This window comes from Dendrobium catenatum, unplaced genomic scaffold (assembly GCF_001605985.2).
Source record: "Dendrobium catenatum unplaced genomic scaffold, ASM160598v2 fragScaff_scaffold_800, whole genome shotgun sequence".
NCBI classification, from domain to species: Eukaryota; Viridiplantae; Streptophyta; class Magnoliopsida; order Asparagales; family Orchidaceae; genus Dendrobium; species Dendrobium catenatum.
Window position 1 is genome coordinate 202,777 of NW_021319262.1, and position 24,749 is coordinate 227,525.

General features: G+C 36.3%; 3 protein-coding genes across 3 annotated transcripts in view; 2 read left to right on the forward strand and 1 right to left on the reverse strand.

Annotated features, from left to right (window-relative positions):
- Positions 1-10,699, forward strand: part of LOC110113384 (COP1-interactive protein 1) — a 25,031-nt gene extending 14,332 nt beyond the window's left edge. The window contains exon 2 of the mRNA XM_028696659.1: positions 6,466-10,699. Within this exon, the coding sequence (XP_028552492.1) occupies positions 6,466-10,472 (4,007 nt within the window). The 3' untranslated portion in view covers positions 10,473-10,699. The remainder of the gene's footprint in view (positions 1-6,465) is intronic.
- A 7,447-nt stretch (positions 10,700-18,146) lies between these two features.
- Positions 18,147-19,988, forward strand: LOC110113366 (probable WRKY transcription factor 41). Its single transcript, XM_020845914.2, has 3 exons — positions 18,147-18,668; positions 18,767-18,892; positions 19,047-19,988. Exons 1-3 carry the CDS (start codon positions 18,418-18,420, stop codon positions 19,618-19,620), a joined length of 951 nt encoding a protein of 316 aa, XP_020701573.1. The 5' UTR covers positions 18,147-18,417; the 3' UTR covers positions 19,621-19,988.
- Positions 19,989-23,007: 3,019 nt separating this feature from the next.
- Positions 23,008-24,749, reverse strand: part of LOC110113382 (protein SEH1) — a 26,029-nt gene continuing 24,287 nt past the window's right edge. Inside the window, exon 8 of the mRNA XM_020845943.2 lies at positions 23,008-23,221. Coding sequence (XP_020701602.1) covers positions 23,081-23,221 — 141 coding nt within the window. The 3' untranslated portion in view covers positions 23,008-23,080. The remainder of the gene's footprint in view (positions 23,222-24,749) is intronic.

Consider the following 24,749-nt stretch of genomic DNA (forward strand, 5'->3'; position numbering starts at 1 on the left):
TTTTTTTTAAGTCCTCATCATTCTTTTTCTAAAACTTTCCTCTCTTTTTTGTATTTTCCTTTTTCTTTTTTTAAATGTATGTATATATATATATATAATAATAATAATTATAATAATAATAATAAATATTAATAATGCGTATTATTATTATTACTATAAAACTATCAGTATTAGTAATAATAATAAAAGAAACTTAGAGATAGAGAGAGAGGGATAACCTAGGTTAAGACAAGTGAAATGAGATGTTGGTCTAGTTGATTGAATGGAGTCGAAAGTGAGGAGCTGGATAAGAGGCAGAGACAGTCGGGTGGGGTGTCGACACGGTAGAAATGCAGAGGGATCGGGAGAGGTCGGGCAGGGTTGTCAAGTTCAGTATAATGTGATCGTCGATCTTCAGCTCCTATTTGCGGCAAAAGGAGTAGGATAAGGCGTTGGATTTGACTAACAAAAAGCTTGTGAACTAGATAGGTTAGGCTCGGCTAGGTTGCAGGTATGAGGTCGGATTGTGGTTGGGTTCAAGTGGCAGGAGAAAGAAAGAGCTGTTCAGAGCATGCTGCAGAGATTCGACGAGAGAAGGCAAGGGGTCGGGATTTGGTCGAAGTTTTGCCGCTTAAGCTTGCGGCTAGGTAGGGGTCGACGGTCCGAGAAGCTTCGGTTCTACGGATAAGGGGTGACAGACTGGTTCAAATCTGATGGAAGATGACAAGATGGATGGGGAGGCTTGAGATCGAGTAGAGGAAGAGGTGGCGTCGGCTTCGGTCGGGTTCGACCTAGGTGTTTACATTGAGTAGAGGAAGGGAAGACAGGAGGCTAGAGCTGGAATTGGGCAGGAGGTTGGGAGAAGTCGGAAGTAGCGACATAATTTGGTTGTGGAAGTTGCTTACAATCATGGAGGTCGGAGAGCAGGAAGTGTGTGAATGGAAAGAAGAGAGCGAGATAGAGAGAGCTGTTGTCATGGGTCTGAAGAGGAGAAGCAGCCCGAAAGGTCTCATTCATCTCCCTTTTAACAACGAGGCAACAAACATTTCACGGGAAACAAGTAAGATTTACGCATGCGAGGGATAAGCCGCTGAAATTCGGCGTAGTTTGCAGAGCTACAGGATATGAGCAGGATATCTGGCATGAATTCGGGATGGGCCTTGACAGGTATGACAGAGATTTTTTTCATTCGATTTTTTTGACGTGTTATAGAGGTTTGAGTTCTGAGAGAAATGTCTAAGTAATAACATAACCCTAGACCCCTCATACGGGCATCCTAGTCTATAGGGCAAGGTTGTAAGACCCACCATACGTGCCACTTAGCTTACAAGGCTAAGTTGTAAGACTCGTCATCAGGCAACTTATAAAGCCATAAGTCATAAGACTTATCTAAATATCCAAACCTCCCACATGCATCTTAGTCTATAGGGCTAAGTTGTAAGACTCGTGATTTGAGCCACCTCTAATAGAGGTGGTAAGACCCACTATTAGGACTACTTTCAAATTAAAGCTACAAGCTCCAATCCAAATCCAATAATACGGGCAACTTTTAATCAGATCCATAAGCCCCAAACAAAATCAAAATTCTACATTTCTCCACTTCAATTTACTCGAGATCCCTGATAGGAGATAACTCATGGTTGTTAATCGGATTCTCATGACACTAAAATCAATGGTTATTAGTGTTGGTAGACTGAAACCCACGGTATACCCTCTGGATGATGGGACCATGGGATCTTGATCAGGTGTACCTTCACCCCCATAACTTAGTTTAAAACACTGTCGCACATTTCCATACTCCTTACAAAAACTAAATATATTTCATCTTTAATGAAGAGTGCTCTTCTAATGTGTTATAAGGGGTAATTAACTATAAGGGCTTGCGCTTATAGGAAGTAGAACTCATATCTAAGTAAACCCTGACACTACTCTCAGGAGAAATCTGGTTAAATATTAAATTCAATTTACCTCAGGAAAAATAAGGAACACTTAAGCTTGTGAGAGTGATGTTTGCATACAATAATTTTTCTAGAGAGCACACCAGCAGGAGTGATCTTTCAAACAAGTCATTCATTCGGGTCAAATTGGGTCAAAGTCGGGTTAGCGGGTTCACCCGGACCTGACCCGATTTTTCACATGGGTCAAAAACTACAACCCGAATCCATTTGTTAAACGGGTTGACTCGAATCCGGATTTTCCAGGTGGGGTTTGGGTCGGGTTATCAAGTCGAGTCAATAATTGACACCCCTATGCAGATTAGATTCTAAGCATGTAATATCTTGCGTAAATCTAGGTTTAGGGGTTAAATGTCAGTCTATGATCTTTCCTATGCTCAAATTCATTTCTTTTGATACTCGTGAAACCAACATCAATAGTTTAAGTCAAGCAGGACTTTCAAAGCATAAAATAAAGTATACTAGCCAGTCACTAATGTAGTGCCATTTAATTTTCCTTCTAAGTCAGTAATTTTATAAAGCAAAGGTTATATAATCCTGTTAACTCCATATATATACATATATTTGAGCAGCTTAATGGGCGATCCTCTGCCTGAGCTTTGTTTCTTAAATCATGAATTATATCAGCAATAGTTCATTTTATAAATATAAGTTCTTAGACTCTTTTTGATAGCTAGCTTGCATCACTTAATTATGATTTCGTTCCATGGAATAACACCTAATTAACCATAAAAACTTAGCAAGATACTGCATAAGCAGTTAAGCACGATTTAATCATGTATTTCTCCTGGACGGTTTTATATGTATGTGCATGCATATGCATGTTAGAAATGATCGCTTGGTGTTCTCTTTAGATGAGCCTTGAGTTTATTTCTCCAAACCAGGGATCACCTTTTGTATGATATTGTCATTCATATAAACAACAATCTTTCATAATGTGAGATATCTCACAGCATGTATTTATAGTCTAGGATAAGATAAATTATGTAATTATCCCTGAAATGTCACTAAACCTAGATGCAATCAATCCTTAACACATCTTTATGTTTAACCTAAATGAGGAACCATTAATCCTCTTCTTCTATTAAGATTCGAATCCCTAAATATTTTCTTTTTGGGACGAAGATAAAAGATTTTGCATCTTACTATGTTCAAGTAACTAACTTTAAAAATTAAGTAGGGTATAGTGCCTTGTTCTCATGAGTGAAAGGAAAAAAAGATGAGGTTTAAGCTCTAGGTTTTTTCCCCTTCTTTCTTAGGATTCAAGCGCTATCCGACACCTTATCTTCCTTGCCAAACTCACTGCCACATCTCCACGAGCTTCACATCTGTTTGATCTTTCTCTCTCGAATCTCTCTCCTTCTTCCTCTTTTTTCCCTTCGCTCACTCTGTCTGACTAACACCCTCTCACTCTCAGCATCACATGCCCTCTCTCTCTTTCATATATATATAGCCCAATTTATTAAATCTCTAAAACGACTCGTTTGAACCTCTTGCAGATGATGAAATCAAACTTTATAAAAAAAAGGCCATTGAAATGATGTCAAATATTTAATTAGTAATGAAAACTAGCTTGATAAGATTAAGAAAATATTATTTATAATTTGATCAATTATTAATTGCATTTATCTGATCTTATTAACCTATAAATCAGGCTTAATTAATTTTAGTTAACCTGTTAAAGATTTTAAATTGAATATATAGAGTGTAATTTTAGTAACAATTGATCTAGTGGGGGGATTGTGACTTTGGGTGATCAAGTCATTAATAAGAATACACGTTTTCGATATCTTAGGTTTATTGTTTAGATTGATAGTGAAATAAATTGGTATATTATTAGTCGAATTCAAGTTTGATGGTTTAAGTGGAGGAATGCATCGGACTTGTTGTGTTATAGAAAAGTCCCCCTCAAAACTTAAGGGAAAATTCTATAAGATGGCGGTTAGACTTGTAATGTTTTATAATGAAGAATGTTGGTCATTAAAAGAGAAGCATAATATTAAGTTAAATGTTGCTGAGATGAGGATGCTCAGGTGGATGAGTGACTTTACTCTTAAAGGCAGGATACAAAATGAGCAGATATGTGAAAAGGTTGGATTAGCTCCAATGGAACATAAGATTAGAGAGAGTCGCCTTAGATGGTTTGGTTACATAAAACGATGACCTTCTGATAACCCGGTTAGGAAAGTAGATGTATTAGATTTGACTTATGTTAAGAAAGGTAGAGTGAGTGATGTAGAACCAAAAACGCTCTAAATCCGCTTCCCAAAAATCTGCAACAATTCCTTTCAGGAAGTCTGGAATATCTCAGATTTTCCTCTCAGAAATCTGAGAGAAAATCTCAGATTTTAGTGGTCTAGGATGTAGAGGAATTTTAGGAGAAGTCTAGCCTTAGTTGGGAATAGAAAGCTGAGAGCAAGCTCCCCTTACAGGTTTAGGAAGAGAGAGCTCAAACACAAAACCTGAAATAAGTTTCAGATTTCGGTGAATAAAAGAGGAGTTTGGTGCGAATCCCAAGGAAGGAGCTAGAGAGATTTCGGCCAGCAGCAATCAGATTTTGGAAATCTTTCCAAAGGAATAAACTGCACTTAGGGAGAGATTTCAACAGCAATTTAATATGGAGAGGGGGCCGGCTGTATATGGAATTGGAGGTGGGTTTGTTTCTTTAATTCCCAAGCCAGGCTTTAGGAAAGAATTTAATATATGGCCCTGTAGAAAATTCGGCTGCTATGACTTGGAAATATTTCTACAAAAAAGAGAGGCTTAATGTTAGGACAGATTTCCTAACCAAAGAGGAACAAAGTAAAGTAGACAGATTTAAAAAAAAAAAAAAAAAAAATCTGTAAGGAGATTGACGGGAGTATGGGGAGAAATTAGGGAGTTAATTCCTAATTCTCTTCCACAGATTTTGGACAGTAAATAAAGGCTTTGGCTTAAATGAATTCCGGTTGGCAAGAGAGAGGAATTATTTTCCAAAGAGGCTTAGTATGATATTAGGAAATAAATCATATTTGAAACTCATGATGGGGCCGGTGGCTAAAGGAGGGAGGGGATTAATGGGGCTAATTAAGACTTCTTAATTTGGTTTAAAAGATTAGGAAAGAAAATAATTCACTCCAATTTGAATTTCAAATTCAAATGGATGTAAATTAAGAACTTTCCTAAAATAGAATCACTAATTTAGGAAAGAATTTGAAATTTGAATTTGAATAATTTCAAATTCAAATCAATCCCTAAATTAATCCAACCAAATTAGGAAATCCAAAAGGGGTGGAGAGGAAGGTTCGGCCGGCGGCTAATGGGGTGGAGCCGGCGGCATGGGTTCAGGTATGGGGGGATTTCGGGTGGAGGTGAATCTGTTGGTCAAACGAAGATGGGGAGGTGGAAGACGATGGAAAAAATAATTAAAGAAGAGATAAAACAAAAAAACAAAGATCGAAATAAACGATAGAAGATAAAAACGAAAGAGAGAAGACAAGAACCGCGAGCCTTGGACTCTTCCGAAGACTGACGGGTGATGCTTTGCCCTTCTCCAAGGGACTTCACGCTACGAGCTCGGACCCATCCTGCGGCTGGTGGAAACTCCGACTCCCTCCCATAGGGATTTCACTAACGTTCTTCCCAAAGAACCCAAGTGCAAAATGCAATTTTTTTCATTAATAATCCATCATACCAAATACAAGAGAAGGGGCCTCTATATATAGGCATCAAAAGAAATTAAAAGACAGATTAGCCCCTTGGGCTTACATAAGACAAAAGGGTAAAAAAGGGAAATTGCAAAATTAAATCAAAATACACTTAATAAACTAAAATAAAACAAAGTGATCTCGGTCGTCGATCTTCAGCTCCTCCTCGGATAAGCATGGACGGTTGGATGTCCGCATCAGTGAGACCTAAAAAGACTTGTTTAGAAAATATTAGAAAATTTCTTTCTTTATTAAATTTAAATGAGAATTTAACTTTTAATATCACAATAGAGAAAATGGATTCATGTAGCCGACCCCACATAGTGAGATAAAAGCTTGATGTTGTTGTTGTTGTTATAGATTCCCAACTAAATGAGTGATGGAATATTACTATTTAATTTATAAATTTTATTTGAAAATTTTCTCCTTGCAATTAATCAGATCGACCTGTTGATTAAGCTTGGTAAACCAGTTAGTGATAGTCGATTAACTCAATAACTTAAGAGATAGTATAAACTAATTTTTAATTAGATTCAATATTATATATTATTTAATCCTATTAATCTTGTTAATTACTATTTAATTTATAAATTTTATTTGAAAATTTTCTCCTTGCGATTAATCAGATCGACCTGTTGATTAAGCTTGGTAAACCAGTTAGTGATAGTCGATTAACTCAATAACTTAAGAGATAGTATAAACTAATTTTTAATTAGAATCAATATTATATATTATTTAATCCTATTAATCTTGTTAATTACGCTTAATTATCCTAATAATGGCACTTAATATTACCTGTGCTTTGTTACTCTTACGATCTTTGGATTCTTACATATTATTTGCAGAAATGGAAAATGATATGAAGAAAATGTTGGAGCTGTTTGAGAACAACAGTGAAGATGTATCTGATCGGTCTGACTTCTTTTCTCTTGTAAATGACATTAAAAAAAGATATCATGCTCTGTATGGGAGGCATGATGGATTGATTAGTAAGATAAAGAACAAAGTTCACCAGAGAAAAGGTGAATTTAGTTCAGGACCGTCTGATTCAGGGTCAGATGATTCCTCTGATGAGGATGGACCAAATGAGATTGAAGAACAAAAGCAGCAATCTTTAGAGGATTACCAATCTTTTAAGGAGCAGATAGATAGTTTGAGTAAACGAAATACTGAACTTGAGGCTCAGGCTACTTCAATGCAGACAAAGCTGGAAGAAAGTCAACATCTGGCAGGTGAATTGATAGAAAAGGGAACAGTCATTGTGAAATTGGAAGATGAACTTCAAGCTTTGAGGAATAGTCTGAAGCTCTTAGATGCTGAAAATGAGTTTCTCAAGACACAAACGGAGAAATCAAAAGAGCAAGAAGATAAGTTGAGCCTTCAGGTAAGTGGTTTACGGGAAGAAAATGAAGTCTTAAAGTCAGAGAAAGAAAAAGTTTCCAGAATGCTCTTTCAGGCTGACAACTCCATTATAGAGCTTAAATTTGAACTTGAAAAGATGGAGGATGCTGGGAAACTAAGAGAAGACAACAGTTTCTTGCTGGAAGACCTAGATAAAAAAGCTCACGAAATTGCACACCTGAATCAGCAAATAGGGTTGACAGGTGAGGAACGGGAAACTTTAAGAGTTGAGGTAACAAAACTTGAATCAGCCAATGACAGTCTGACGTCTGAAAATGCAAGGATTCTCTTTGAGATTCAAAATCTGAAGGCTCAGAAGGAAGCTGCTATTCAGCAGGTTTCTAATCTGAATGATAAGTTATTGATGTTGGAGGGAGAGAATGATGCCCTAAAGTCTCAGGTTCTAAATTTATCGACCCACATGCAAGAGGCCGATGATAACATAAAGGATTTGACAATTGAATCCGGACTTCTGAAAGGGGATATCTCAAAGTTGCATGATACAATTACTGATCTAAATCATCAGCTAAAAGTTAAAGATGATGAAAATTGTACAATGAAATTGGAATCTTCAGAATCTAGGAAAGTGGTCCAGCAGGCAGAGGAAAGAATTATGATTCTATCAGTGGAAGCAGAAAGGTTGAAGAGTGAAAACTCCATGCTTTTGACAGGACTTGAAAATTTAAAGCTAGAGCTGGAAGTTGATAACCAGGAACTGTCGAAACTTAAACAATCGTTAGAAACAACAGAATCTAAAATGAATTCACTGAGGGAAGAGAACACTCTCTTGTTGAATTGGCATGAAAACTTAAAGCTGGAGCTGGAAGGTAATAATCAGGAACTGTCAAAAATGAAACAGGCCTTGGAAACAACAGAATATGAAAGGAATTCACTAATTGAAGAAAAAACAGCTCTTTTGAGCAAGATAAATGAGGGTGGGATAGTCATTGATGCTCTCAGAGCTCAGATAGAGGAGGTAGAAAGTGAAAAATCTCAGTTGCAATTGAAAATCAGTAATCTGGACTTTGAAATCCAATCTGCCAATCACCAATTCACTGATGTGAAAAATGCACTTGTTGCTGCTGAAGAAGAGAAAAAGGCATTAGTCTCAGAAAATTCAGTAATTAAAAGCAAACTACAAGAAGCAGAGTTTACGAAAGAGAGATTACAGACTGAGTTGGGGGAATTGAATCAGAAGAACTCAATCCTTCTGAGCAAGATAGAGGAAGTTGAAAAGGATATGATAATTGAGTCCGGACTTCTGAAAGAGGATATCTCAAAGTTGCATGATACAATTATTGATCTAAATTATCAGCTGAAAGTTAAAACTGATGAAAATTATGCAATTGCATTGGAATCGTCAGAATCTAAGAATATGATCCAGCAGGCAGACGAAAGAAGTACGAGTCTATCAGCTGAAGCAGAAAGAGTGAAGAGTGAAAACTCCATGCTTTTGGCTGGACATAAAAATCTGAATTTAGAGTTGGAAAGCAATAACCAGGAATTGTCTATACTTAAACAAGCCTTGGAAGCAACAGAATCTGAAATGAATTCACTAAGAGAAGAAAAGTCCTTGTTGTTGTCTGGGCATGAAAATCTGAAGCTGGAGTTGGAAGGTAATAAGCAGGAACTGTTAAAACTTAAAAAAGTTTTGGAATCAACAGAATTTGAAAGAAATTCACTAATTGAGGAAAAATCATCTCTTTTGACCAAGATAAATGAGGATGGGATGGTCATCGATAATCTCAAAGCTCAGATAGAAGAGGTTGAAAATGAAAAATGTAAGTTGCAGCTGAAAAACAGTAATCTGGACCTTGAAATACAATCAGCCAATCTCCAATTCGCCAATGTGAAAAATGCACTTGTGGCTGTTGAAGAAGAGAAAAAGGCATTACTCTCAGAAAATTCTGTAGTTGAAAGCAAGTTACAGGAAGCAGATTTTACGAAAGAGAGATTACAAAGTGAGTTGGGGGAATTGAATCAGAAAACCTCTATCCTCTTGTGCAAGATAGAGGAAGCTGAGAAGGCTTCAAATGATTTCAAGTTTCAAAGAGATGAACTAATAACTGATAAAGCACAATTGGAGATTAAAGTAAAGGAGTTGATAACGGAACTGGAAGCAGCAGACATTCGGCTGAATCATCTTGAAAAACTCATTACTTCTGCTGAGGAAGAAAAGACAAAGTTCGTATCAGAAGTTTCAGTTCTAACAGGCAAATTACAGCTGGCTGAGGCTGACAATGAGAAACTAGAAAGAGAGAGAGAGCTGTTAAGAGATGAAAATATTGCTTTCCAGCAAAATCAGGAGGGACTGCAAAACCAGATGGTTGAGCATTACAAAAAATTGGAAGATACATTGAGTGAAATGCAAAGTCTGAAGGATAAATTAGAAGTAACACAGCATGAAGTTTTGCATGAGGTTCAAACTTGGACTGATGCCTTCAAAGGAGATCTCCTAAAGATGGTCACTGAGAAAGGTGATTTAGATCAAGAGCTAAAAAAGCTGATTGACGTATCCTCAGAGAACGAATTGTCGCTGAAAGAAATGGAAGATAGATTAAGGCGTAAAATCTCAGATCAGGAAACTCTCCTCAAAAGTTATGAGGAATTGTTTACCAAGCATAAGCAGCTAGAAGACAGCTATTGCGAGTCCTGTGCAAAATTGGACGCTGCAGAGAAGAAGTTGGAGCAAATGGAAATGATCCAGAGATTAGAACAAATCTGTGCAGACCAGAAAAATAACATTGATGAGTGCCGTGAAAACTGCAGGGAGCAATTGGAAAAGCTCTCATCCGCAGAATTAGGAAAAGGAGATGCTGAGAAAGAGATCCAAAGGCTTGAAGTCCAGCTTCGATTGTCAAACCAGAAACTTAAGATCGCTGAAACTGAATACAAGGAGAAGGAAGAGAACTGCAAGAGGTTGGTTGCAGGATTACAAGAAGAACTTGAATTACTCGACAGATATGCTTTGATATGGTCAAGAAACTCTACCGAGTTAAACAATGAGTTCAAGCAAATTAAAGTGGTACTAGAGACTGGTTTGAGAACTTTGGTAGATGAGCTTCATGAACTGCAGTTAATATCACTAGGGAACGTAAGTCATATAAAAAAACAGCTAGCCGAATGCCTAGTTGAGCTACGGACCTTAAAGATTTCATTAGAAGCAGATGGACTGGCATACAAGGAAGAGATCATATTGAAGTTGAAGGATGAAGCAAGTCGAAATCGAGCCAATTTGGATGAGAAGGAAAAAGAGCTAAGGATCCTGGAGAGCAGGGTTGCCGAGGCAGAGAAGAATCTGAAAGAAAAGGAAAGGATGGTTGTAGACAAAGATGAAGAGAAAAGGGAGGCCATACGGCAACTTTGCTTGGTGATCGAGTACCACTGGGAAAATCGAAATTATCTGATCAGGTACCTGTCAACAGTGCTCGGAAGCAGAGGAACTGCATGAAAACGGTATTTATCTCCTTCTACACTTAAAAAAAATAGAGTCAATAGGCCCATACCATGCTTCAAAACTTTGTTAAATGTGTCTTCATAGTTAAAGCAATCAATTATTCATTATTTTAAACTTGGTATTGCAATGTAAAGAGCTATATTATAGAGAACTCAAGAGCCCTTTGATGTAGTCATGTATCTTTATATATTTGTTATTAAAAAATTCAGTTTTTTTTTTTATTAAAAATTCAGATGAGTAGGAAGCTTGAAACTATTAATTATCTTTGGTTAATTATCACAACAATTGAACTCTTCTACTAAAAGTTACCACTAACGAATTAATTATCCTTTCATCGAATAGCATCAGCCCAAAATAACCAATCTGATTGATGAGATAAAGATGGTTAAGATTTTTTAAGATTTTAAAATTTTTAATCACTGTGTTATATCAGCTTTATGAATGCTTCATTGTCGTTTAATTTCATGCAAAATTAGCTCCTTCAGAGTTTAGCACGTTGACATTTTCAGCTTCATCAAGGGATATTCGAGATAGGGGAGAAGATGTGAATTCTTAAATTTCTCGTCATGCATCAAAATTGATACATCATCAAATAATTTTTATGATCAGACAAGAATCTTTAGAAAAATTTAAATGGGAAACTTTCAAAATTAAATTTGGGACCATCCAAACTTCGATTTTAGCAAACTTATACTCCAATTGAACGTCTCGAAAAGATGGACCCAACGGCACCTAATTCGACCAAATCCGAGCCCAAATGGATCCAAATCAAGAATCTGAAGCGAATTTGGAATGTTTAAATCATAAATTGGATGACCAAATGATTTCCAAATGTGACATGCTTATAGTCGAAATAAGAGGCTCGATGAGATGAATCCAACGAGCCAAAGATCGCCAAATTTAGATATTATTAAGATACTTAAATACTCTATAAACGGCCCATGACAAAGGGAATTAATATCGACCATCCATTCGAAATCCTCCGAACGTGCCCTTGATCTTCTCCTTATTTACTGACCATATCTCTCCAAAAAAAAATATAAATAGACCCCTCATTCTTCACTGAAGGGGAGAAAAAAATGAAGAGATAAAATGAAGGAAAACCAGAGTTTTCTTCCCACCAGACTCCTCAACCATCGTCGGGCCATCGACCGTCGTCGGATTTCTGCCCGGCCACCAACTGTCACTGGACTTCCTCCCAGCCACAAATTGATACTGGATTACATCCGACCACCGACCTTCATCGGATTTTCGTCTGATCCCTATTCGTCGCTAGATTCTTATCCAACAACTGACTATTGTAAGCTGATCACTCTCAAGTTCGAGGACGGATCAATCATTTGTAATATATTCAAACACTAGTGGATTCATTTTAACTGGGTGTGGCCCCATGATTTTTCTCTTTGAGGTTTTTCATATAAAATATTATGGCATTTCTACTCTCTCTCTCTCTCTCTCTCTCTCTCTCTCTCTCTCTCTCTCTAAGTTGGATACTCGTGCAATACTAAAAAGTGAAATTTTATACTTTACTGCCTCAAATAATCTAGCCCACAATTATTTAGCACCATCTATGGGAAACCTAATCCCACCATTCTAAGCACTACTTCTATATGCATTGCAATCGTAATATTGGAACCTCCTACTCCAAATCACACCAATCCATAAATCAATCCATGAATCAAGGACACCAAGCATCTACCTCTTTTATCCTGGCGGATGAAACCCTGCTGGATAAGGGACTTCAGGACCCTCCCTAAAAGTCTGTATCTTAAAAATGAAAGAATTTTTAAAATAAGATCATTCAACTTCTACGATGAACTTGACAGTCGGTGTTAACACAACAAGAGGAGATTCATCTCCCTCAGGATCCGCCACTAATTAGGGACATCCGACCCAAACAACTTCAAGCAATACCCTCTCTCCTTCAGTCAAGGATTCATTTCCCATCACATCAAGACAAAACCTCTTTAACACATCGAGCTTTATACATCCATCTCGCACAGGATGACTAACTCGTATACCTTCAGTTGCTATTGTAGGATTGGTTTAACCTTGCATTGATGAAATCCCGCACAACGCTCTATGAGATGAAATGCAGCAATTAATCATAGAAGAGTTTCCTTTAAGAGGTGTAAGGCAATCCCTTCATCCTTTCAGGAATATAAATAAAATAAAATTAGATATTTATTATATTACAAAATGAGAACCTATTATAAAAACAAGCATCAATTGAAATTTAACTTGGATATAAAAAGTATATTGAATTCTTACCTTCAATGCATTGCGGAGTATGAGGGAAAAGTGTTCTTATTTTGAAACCCTAGCTAATTGCGATCTGTAGCTTCAAGAGGGGAGACGACAATAATGTATGGAAAAAAAAAAGTAAAAAAGGAAAAGAAAAAAAAAGTGGGGGGGGGGGGGGAGATGAAAATATTGTTGAGAGGGTGTCAGCCACCAAAGTTGAGATGATGTTGGACATTGTCTTTGAGATGTGGACATGTCAAAACGCCATGGTAGAGGGCATGATTTTCGGGGGACACTAGACATCTTCATTTTCGAGCTTCCTTCAAACATTGTTGGACATTTAGATGATGTCATCATCGTGTCGCCTTCAAGTGTCCAAGCAAAACCCTAGCCATGGTTCAGAAATGTTCAAGGGATTCGAACAAATATTCTATTGATACGTGAGTAAGAAATTATATTTAAAAAAAAAAATTAAGAAATTATACCTAACAGTAAGAAATGATATTTCAAAATAGAATTTCCATAAATACTATTTCAATTGGACATATTTTCATCATGTTTAACCTGTGTTAAAGTTGTGTCAAATGTGTGCTCCTATCTAATTAAAAAAGAGTATTAGTTCATCATAATTGCTTGGTGCTTAATTTGCGTGTGCAAAAGAATTATTACAAAAGATAAAATTTACATGCCCAAGAGTGTGTTGTAAATGCGCCTCACACAATCATAATTGCACATGGCAAGTCATTAGCAGACAATTTTGGGAACCCAAGGATCATTATTCAATATTATGAAGTCAATTTAAGCACTTTCAAAGCATAGTGGAGTTTCCGTTCAAGCAATTTTGATAAGTTTGGAGTGAAATTTTTAGCTCCAATTGACAAATCAGCTTCATAGAAAGTTAAAATTATGACTGAGGAGACTTTACTTTGTTCAAAGGCCCAATAAATCTCAACATTAACTTCCAATGAGCAACTACATCATTAAAAAAAAAATTTCTAAGTTATAATTTTATAATGCAAATTTTTTAAAGACACAAATATTTTCAAATAACACAACTTCATCATATTTAAATTATAATTTTATAATACAAAATTGAGAATATAAGAGCTTAAAAATCTAAAAAGCTCTATAATTTTACCTAACATTCAATACTAACAATCCTCACCAGCTACCCCCATCATTAAACTATCATTATATGACAACTATTATTTGATCAATGTCACCCAACTTTCATAAACTATTCACCATCATTTGAGCACCATTGGCAGACTACAGTCTCTCAACCATTGTTTCATAACTAAAATTGCTCGCTTATGGCCTCATGCCAATTATAGTCCTTTAACCACCATCATATGATTATGGTCACTAACCATCATCACCCTAACTATAGTCTTCTAACCACTATAGATCTTTGATTATCATTGGTCGACTACAGTTACTTGAGCACTATCACTCGATTATGATCTCCTAACTACCATCACCCAACTACGGTCTCCAAATCGCCTTTGCCCAACGAAGGTCTCCTGACCACCATTGTCTGACTATAATCTTGCATCCATCAGCACCCAACTACATTCTCCCAACCACTATAACCTAACTATAATCTCATAAACACAGTCACCTAACTATAATACTTCGACGCCATCACCCAACTATGGTCTGCCAACCACCATCGCTCAATTATGGACAATCGATCGGCATTGTCTGATTACAATCATCTAGCTACTATTGCCCGGCTATGATCCTATGACCATTATCTTTCTCATTTAGCCTCTTAACCATCATCATTCAAGTATGTTCTCCAGCTCTACCATTATCACTCTATTATAGTCCTTTGACAAACGTCACCTAACTACGATCCTTTGATCATTATTGTCCAACAACAGTTGTCTGACCACTACTACCCAATTATAATTATCTAACCATCATCATATAACTATAGTTAATCAACCACCATCACCCAATTATAATCTTGACCACCATCACCCACTAAGGTATCCTGATCATTATCACTCGAATATGCTAATTCATGCTGAATTCGTTGCCCGCAATCGCAACCAACATTGACAAACAACATTTCTTATAAGGTAGATGCACACCTCAACACCAACTCTAACTTGTAATGTTAGCATTAGAAGTTATACTAAACTTCTTATTATTTGGTCTCCTCTCTTCAAAGGATAATGATTGGATAGCAAATGATATCATAAAAATAACTTCAATGGTCTAATTACTCTTATAACTTTCGCTATGAAATTAATCATCTAAAGTTGGTGTTTCCTAATAATGGAGAAATGCATCATTATAACATTTCAACTGGGCTAAGCATGTTTGTTTGTTCACTATACAAGTTTTTTACAATAAAAATGCTAGCTAGTATCTCCTAAAACATTTTTTAAAATTTATGTGTTGAGACTTCATGCAAGACTTTTGATTGTGACTATCTTGATAGTCTCTTGGATGAGTTTGCATAGATCACTTAAAATAAGAGATATTTCAAGAGGCTAGCACTTATGAAGGCTAGAGAACATCTTTTTATCCATTGAAGTATTGTGCCTACCACCATAATCATGGGCATGATAGTAAGAAGGTGTCAATACTGCAATACCTTAGTTGAGGATTTGGTCAAATCAATTAACTTAAAAGAGGTGATGAAATGCATCAACGCCAAATCTAACTCCCTACATCATCACTAAAATTTATGCTAAACTTATTGATCTCTATACTCACCTCCTCAAAGAAGAACGATCAAATATATAACAAATAATCTCCTAAAGATACCTCCAATACCACCAGGCTCTTCCAACATCCGCCATAGAACTCATTATAAATAATTTATATCTATCTGTGTTATATATTTGTATAAAGCTAAGAGATTAAATAATCTACGGTCGTAAATTTTCAGGCACGTCATAAACTTATTATTAAATTCTCACTACATGCTTTGAATGCTTGGAGCGAGGTCTTCAAACTACAAATAACCTTATAGCTAAAGGTATCATAGAGAATTATATATGTTTCATACAACCAAGAAATGAAAAATTATACACATTTTTCATGTTAAGGTATCACCATACTGTGTGGTTCTCCCTCCTTAATGTCACTATTTATTGTTTGCAACTTGCTTCAAATTTTGGAAACTCATTATATTCACAATTACTATAAAGAACCTCTACCTACTTATTGTGATGTCTCTAATTTATAATTTTTTTGTGGAAAATGAACAAAAAAAAGTACATATGATGAGAGTAAGTGGCAATAAGTAATTGTTGCCCTCTCTTTTTTTATCTTATTCATTTTTAATCATTTTAAAAAATTATTTTAATTATAATCATTTTATCTCTTTTGTAATAAATGAGCTGCTTACTCTAAACTCTTAGAATAAAGCTCAAGCTGAAGCTTGAACTCAAATAATTAATCAATCTCAAGCTAAATCTTAAGCCAAGGGTGACTCGAGTTCGGCTCAACTTGTTTACAACCCTAAAGGAGGGTGAGATGATATTATTTTGTAGTAAATTTTATTTTTATTGATATTTGTATTTTTAAATGTTATGTAAATAAATAATAAGATTAGGTATTAAATATATAAACAAAAAAAAGTTTCTATTTATATAAATCCAAATAAATAAATATTTCAGGTGAGGTTACCGCCGCCAGCCGGTTTCGGTTTCAAACTTTCAAACTTCAAAGCATCTGGTATTTCGCTGGAGCACTGTGTCGATGATGAGCCGTTATTACGTCCTCCGACCGGATGCAGAGGAACATCCGGTTGTAAGCAAAATCCCGCTTATACCGAGGTGACGGTACACCTCGATATAGGCGGGATTTTGCCTACAACCGAATGTTCCTCTGCATCCGGTCCACCGAACCAAATAAAAGTTCGTCGGTGGTAACGTTATAACCTTTTTGCGTATGCTGACCGCCTAAAGAAAAGAAATTATAAAACTTTATGGAAATTTCTGGAAGGAAATTTCCTTCACTCACATATGACCTTTGACGAGGGAAAATTAATTAAACGCATCGAAAAAGTTTTATGTATTTATACATCTAATATTAAAAAGTTTATAATTATATAATATTTAAGTATTTAAATTATATATAAATGAAAAAACATATTTTATTTTAGATGAGCTAATGTTATCATTATTTTTTAGACATTGAAATATTAGATGTGTAAATATATATGAAAATGTGCATTTCCATTTAGAAAAATTATTATTAATTATATTTTTAATATAATTTAATGATTTGGAAAATATTTAAATAAATATCAAAATTAGATATGTAAATACATATGAATTATGTGATAAGTACTCAAATACCCCAAAAATCTTGATTTGGAGTGAACAATTATTTTCATAGCTTAGATGAACTTAAAAATTAGATTTCATTTGAGACGGCTTTTTTTTTTTTTTTAAAACAGCATTTTAGTAAAAAAATTATTTTTGTACAAAAAAGATGTTTTGAGAAGGAGAACGAAAGTCGTCCAAAACGAAGCCTTAGATTTCATTTGTGACAGCTATTTTAGTGCTTTATGAAGCAATTTCAAAAAACTTTTTTAATTTAAATTTTTTGTACTAAAAAATTGTTTCATAATAAAAAGACTGTCCCAAATGAAATATTATTCTTGATTTTAAATCAACCTTATCTCAATATTTAAGGTATCATAACCCCCAATATTTAAAAAAAAAAAAAAAACATACAAATAATCCCAACCCTATCATTTCTTAGTTCATCCTCCTCTTTTTTTTTTAATTATTTTGGAAAATCATCCTCCTCTCTAATTTGCTCGCTTACACTATATTTATCCTTCTACGCGTTAAGCCATTGAAGATTCCTTTCTACGACGATTTCCACGCACTTTTCCTCTTTACTCCCCCATCCTTCCCTGTCCATTTTTATAGCTTTCATAACAGTTACATATCACAAATTTTTTTTATATTTATATACTTAACACCCTCATCTCTAAATTATATAAAAAAATCTTTAAATTTAAAATTTAAAGATTCTGGGTCAACCCCGACACAAATGACCCGAGATTGAACCAAAATTGCTGATTTCGGGTCAAAAATCGGATCAATCTTCAATTTTCGGGTCAAAACAAGTCAATCTCGAGTTTCCGGGTCAAAAACGAGTTTCCGTGTCAATTTCGGGTTGTTGGGTCAACCCGAATCTGACCCGGTTTTTTTTAAAACGGATTGATTTGGTTAACCCGAACCCAACCCGTTTCGGGTTCGGGTTGACCCTAACCCGAATTTTTTTTCGGGTCGGGTTTAGATCGTGTTTCGGGTCGTATCAAAAATTGACACCCCTAATTAAATACATAAAAATTCCCCCTAATACAAAATAGAAAAAAAAAATCTATATTTTTGAGGTGCTCTGATTGGTACCAACAGCTAACTTTATTTCATAGGAATCAGTCAAGCACTGGCACCTTAGCCATCAAAAAGTCACAGAGCAATCTTAGCATTGGCGACTGAGGACCAATTCAAGAAAAGAAAAAGGTTTGAAATAAGCCAAAACTAGCTCTGCCCTTCCATAGTCTCAGATCGAAGCGCGTCATCCCTGACTTTCTTCAATGTTATAAAGCCAGATACTTTCCTCAGTCCAGCTCCATCACTCACCCCAACGACCGACCTCTCAGTCTCCTCTTTCCAGTTTCAACTTCCAAAGTGTCCTCTGCTTAAGATCAGATATGGAGAGCGGCACCATATCGGTGCTCGATGAGCTAGCTCAAGTCTATGAGCTTGCGAGGAAGCTCAGTGACAATCTCCACCAACCATTACAGATTGAGCTGTGCAGAACAATTACAGAGGAGATCATCGGTTCTGTTGAGAAGGCCATCTGCATGGCGAAAGCTACAGGTGGCGGCAATGGCGGAGAACCGCCGTTTTCTAACAGCGCAGGTCGTCAATACGGTGACAATCAACAGATGTGTAAAAAGAGGTAATTTGGAAAAACTCAAGTGATTCCCAATGATAAAGTAGAGATCTTGTACTGAAATGTTTGAAGAAATCAACAAAGATTTTATCATCAATTCGCAGGAAGATGCTGCCTACCTGGACCAGGCAAGTGAGTGCGAGCACTTTGAGAGGAACTGAACTTCCCGATGATGGCTATACCTGGAGGAAGTACGGGCAGAAAGATATCCTTAATGCGAAACATCCAAGGTTACGATCCAAAACAAGCAAGTTTTTATCAAGGCAATATCGCCAAGAGAGAGAAAGAAAGCTTCTTCTTTTTTTCCTTTATAAATTTCAATAAGAAAGATAGAGTGATCCATTAGTTGGCCTAACAAGAGCTCTTTGCTTTTGAAACTTTCAGAGCCTACTATCGATGCACTCACAGCAAGAAGCAGGGCTGCCTGGCCATGAAACAGGTGCAGAGATCTGATGATAATCCTTTGGTACTCGAAATCACTTACAGAGGAACTCACACATGCTCCAGTATGGTGCAGCTTCAGGAAACAGACCAGAGCCTATTTAATCAGAGATATAGCAGGGCCCTGGTTGACTTACAAAACAGCTTCAGGATGAAGACTGACGGCTTAAACATTGAAGCTAAAGATTCAACATCTTTGATCTTCTTTCCCTCCACGCCTCTTAATCCTGATGAAGACTTATTCTGCTCTTCACCAAATCTGGAGAGCTCCTTCCTGTCCAGCTTCTCTTCACCATTCATGTCACCAACAACTTCAGAATCAAACTGCCTACCATTGTCTCCATGCCAGAAGTTAAGCCAGGGAAATCCAAAGGCTGATCACACAGGCATCATCTCTATGGCAACTTCTATGACGAACTTAACAATGGCGGATATGGACTTTATGCTTAGAACTGGGGAAATGGATATGGACTTCCCTATTGAAATATCCAACTTTGAGTGGAACTCTGCAGCATGATTGCTTGCTAAGTTAGGCAGTTAGTGTACTAGAGTAGAATTTAGGTAGTTTAAACCTGGCCAGTAAGAAAACTGAGACCACAGGGCTAGCCCAATCCCTGCTTGCAACATAAAATTACTCTTTCCTTAGCCAGCCTAAATATTAGGCCTCGTTCGGGACGGCTTTCTTACTTCTTCTTAAAGCAGCTTTGTACTAGAAAGTTGATTTAAGAAGCACTAAAAAAACCATCCCAAACAAAGCCTTAATTTAGCAATAGCTTGAGCTATCAACAAATAAATTTGTAAGGATTTTTCTTCTTCCAAATCATAATGGAATGTAGCATAAGAAAATTGAAATAAAAAAAAGGCAGTAGGACTACTTCAAACAAACAAGATCGAGTTGATGACGAGAGAAGATATCCAAGATAAGTATTTTATGCTCGTACAGTTTTCTTAAAAGTTCTGTACAGACGTAAAGAAAATTGAACGCATATTAAAATCTCGATATATTTTTATTAAAATATCACATCCATAATATGGTTAGTTTTGTATGATAAAAGCCTAAAACGGTGTTGCAAAATATTTAGGCAGAGACTACTTTACTGGATTCTCTGAAACAGATTTGGGTGCCCTGCTCCCCTTTATCCCAACAAAATAAAAGTTTTGTACAAACAAGTAAACGACTTCACATCATCGCGCAGCCAACCAAAACAAAAGACAAAAGGGGTCAAATACAGCATTTTTAGTGTCCAACAACTTCAAATTTAAGGCAGAACAACGGTACATGCTTCTTATCAAATCAAAGTTGCATGCTAAAGAATATATTTAACATTAATTGCAATAGGTAACAGGAGCATGATATTTAATGAAGTTATAGCAGCATAAAATAGTGATTGACCCACCTATTTGTGAAAATTGCAAGGCCACCCTTTTTACATAACTCATTGAGACAACTTTTTGATAACTTTACACCACTTTTACACTTATATTTGTCTAGCATTTCCAGAAATTTTGAGAAGAAATTTACACAAGCAGATCTGTTTGAGCATTATAACTATAATAGAATTTTTTTTTTTTTGGAGAAACATGTTTATAATGCCCCCAACAACTTCTATAAACTCGATGATTCCATTACTAATTTGTCCACAAAGTATCACACAATCCACAACCGCATTTCAATTATTCCAAACACATCAACTTCTGGAATTGGTCAGGGCTCTCCAGTTTAGGACTAATGATTTATGATACACCATTTGTTGTTTCATTGAATATGCTATCATTAAAAGCCGTGCAACATAACTTTCATTGTTATCCTGTGCATCTCCCGAGCAAATGAGGAAACGGAAAGAAATCAGTATTTGCAGAATCTAATAGATTACTTTGATAAAGAGATAATTGAATGATTAACAATGAAGGAAACTATACCATTTTTATTTGGTCTAAATTAGCAGGTGACTTTAAAAAAAGCACCAAAAGTTGTCAAAAATCTCTTTATTTTTAACCTAAACTGTAATGATGGAGCCCATGCAAAGAGATGGGCTACAGACAACTAGTTGTAGCTGTTCCTAAATAAGAATCTGTTTAACAATCAAATGAAATGTAATATTTGAATAAAACTTAGGTTTTTTTCGTCTTTTTTTCTTTATTCCGTCACTTTCCCCTCTACCAATTCCTTATTTCACACGGAATTGAGTTTATTTTCTCATTCTTTACAAGAATAATGTTCCATCTATCTCTTTCTGTACAAAGAGAAGTTAGTATAGGTCATGCCAGATCCAACTCTTACTGTCAGGAAATAATAAAAATAAGGGATTTTTACATACATAACACTCAAACTAATGGAAATATATGTTCAACACCCAAATTTTTGTATTTACTGATATAGCATATAAAACCTTCCTTTTCATCCATTCTAACACTCTGTCTAAGCCCCGTCAAAAAACCACGTCTGAACAGCTTCCGCACACGACTGTCTTCAGTTCTTTTGAGTGAGCGATTGTCTTCCCCGCCATATACATACTTTAACTTACAGAGATACACAATGCTGGGCTACGTGGCCTCGACTTCTTTAACCACACGTTGAATGGGAGCGATCTCAACAAGGGGCTATGACACAACCTCGCTGTCAAAGATTGACTCTCCATGGTTTCCCGCCATCTGAGTACGTAGCAGCCGACGTGAAGGTGGCTCCTGCTCCGGCCCATTCCGTGAAGAAGACATAGATCTTCATCACCAAACACCACCGTAACTTCACCCAACATAGTTCTAATAAGTTTTGTAATTTGTAAATATCATAAAGGAAAATAGAGCAGAGAAGGAAGAAGATGAACAACAGTGCTTGAATAGGATTCATCGGAATCCGATCCCGCCATCTTTTTGTTCTTCTTCCCCTGTTTCTTGACTACGATTAGATTTGACGTTCCAACAATCTGAAAATTTTGGAAGAATCACAAAAGGTGCAATGGAAATTGATTCGAACGAGAAGTGAAAAGGGTAAAAGGTAGGACCTTGCAACTAAGAGAGCAGAAGCGGAAGCAGTCGAGGAGGCTTCGCTCGCAAACCTCGCAGAAGAAAAGCGAGATTTTTGACGGGGGTTGTAAGGAAGTGGTAGAATATATGAAAAAGGGGGATTTTAGGTGGTATATCAGTAAATACAAAATTTTGAATGTTGAATATATATTTACAATAATTTTGAAGTGTCATGCATGTAAAAATCCCTAAAAATAATAAGACTGAGTAATCAAGTTGGGTCTGCTACTCTGCACAGAACCCGCACCCTTTTGCAGGAGGCCTCCATGTATTTTTAATCCTTGATCCAATTCGGAGATAGAAGCATACTTGAAATGGTAACCAGAGTAGGGCTAAATCTAGAGATAGACTCCTGGCTGTTTTAATGAAATATCGATAATGATAAGCTAACCTCCAGTTACTGTGTCAAGCACTTCACAGTACAACTAGAAGATGTATGCCATGAAAATATACCATGGACAAGGTTAAACATCCTAACTTTCTGTGAATATCAGAAGACACTTCCAGATTAATGAGTATGACCGTAGATCCAACTAAATACGAATAACTCTTTATTATGATCACATATTTAGCAAGTCAAAATGATATACCACAAATAAAATTGAACCGTGATTAATGGAATCATAACGCACTTACCCTTAAAAAAAATTATAATAGCATTTCTAAACAGTCACCCACACGAGCCATATGAAAGCACAGTAAACAGAAGAAATACAAGATGGAAATTCCAATATTATACATGTTCTAATAATATTTCCAGGCATATAATATAAGCCTCCATGAAGTACATACAATATGCTACAGTATGACAAATTTTAAAACAATTCATGTCAATAAAACAACTTGGTTATTAAACAAGAGCAACACTTCCCTACTTAAACATTTATGAGCTTACATAGCATACAAAGACTGCAAAGTTGTTAAAATGTGGGGGAGAAGAATTACATCCCCTGTCATTGTTGTCCTCCACTGCAATCAAGAGAAGCCTGCTCCTGCCAGACCCCATTTAGGTTAGACTGCCACAGCCTAACCAAGCCATCCCCCCCTGTTGATGCCAATGTCATGCCACTGACATCCCACTCCAGTTGCCATGTCTAGGAATAAATATCATAAAGGAGCCATTTATTAACTGAATGAATCAGAGTAAAAAATAGTAAACCAAAGCAAAAGAAAGCAGAGGTAGTGTTCATAAGATGGCGTGTGAAAAAAACTCTGTATTTTTGATAAAACTCTTGTATGGTACAAATTTTGTATCATCAACACAGCTTGAGCAAAATGGATAGATGAGGCCAAGTTGGTTCGGCAGAAAAGAATTTATAAATAAAAAAAGGAAAGAAGGCAGAATTTAGTTTATAGAGCTGTACAGACGACATACTGAGACACAATAAAAGAAAAATCCTATGCAGCTTGAGCAAAATGGATAGATGAGGCCAAGTTGGTTCGGCAGAAAAGAATTTATAAATAAAAAAAGGAAAGAAGGAAGAATTTAGTTTATAGAGCTGTACAGACGACATACTGAGACACAATAAAAGAAAAATCCTATGCAACATATATGATAATCAAGCCACAGCAGTCGCATCATAATTATTAACCTCATCTCTTCTGTTAGGTTCAATTTTATGGATTTCTCCAGCAGTTCTTCATGCATTTTTTAACTAATGAAAAATGAGGATTCATAAAGCCGAACTCAAATAGAGCGGGATAAGACTCTAACTAGAAATTGAATTTGGCAAAATTTAAAAGATAATAAGAACAACAACATTGAAGATATTTCATCATAGGGGTGGTATATTTAAGCCCACTCGTTGGATAACCATAGATTAAACATTAAATAACCATAACTAAAGGGGCAAAGAATGTCTTAATGTGGGCTCCGAAAATTCATCCCCGGCCTCCGCCAGCGTTTGCTTTTCTTTTTCGGGGGGAGTTTTAACGGATTTAAGTTCCGGGGTAAATTTTGGAAGGCATATGTGTTTGTAGATAAGACACTAATCAGAGATTTCGCCCTCATCTTGCGAGGACTTTATGATCTGAGTTATGATGTCCTATAGGCACAAGCCCCTATAGTTAATTACCCCTCCCAGTAACGAGAGAGAACTTTCGATTAAGGCTAGTCGTCAATCAGATACGTAGAGATACGTGTTATCTGGCATAAAGTAGCATCATGGGTTTGGGGTTTTGGAAAGTTTGGAAGATTTGGTATTTAAAATTGAAAATTTTACCATCTTGCACTTAAAGCGGATGGTGGGGGAATGGATGATGGACTAAAATGCCCTCGGGGCTTACATACGACACTCCTTCACTAGAAGGGTACAACGGGAAATAAAAGACAAAATAAAATAAACAAAGTACACGACATGTAAATAAACAATACATGACATAATCAGAAATACAATGAATCAATCGTGGTCGTAGATCGGCGACCACGTCTTTGGTAAACCTTCCATGATCTGATGTCCCCATCACCTCCCTTCCTTCGGCCTTTTAACGACGCGAGGAGATCGTGGGGGATGCGACATCAGGCGTAAGCGACGTGCGAGAAGTGTTGACGACGTGCAAAGGTATGGCACAGGACAGGTATGAGCTATTTTTTCTTCTTTTTTTTTCTTTTTTTTTTTTTGT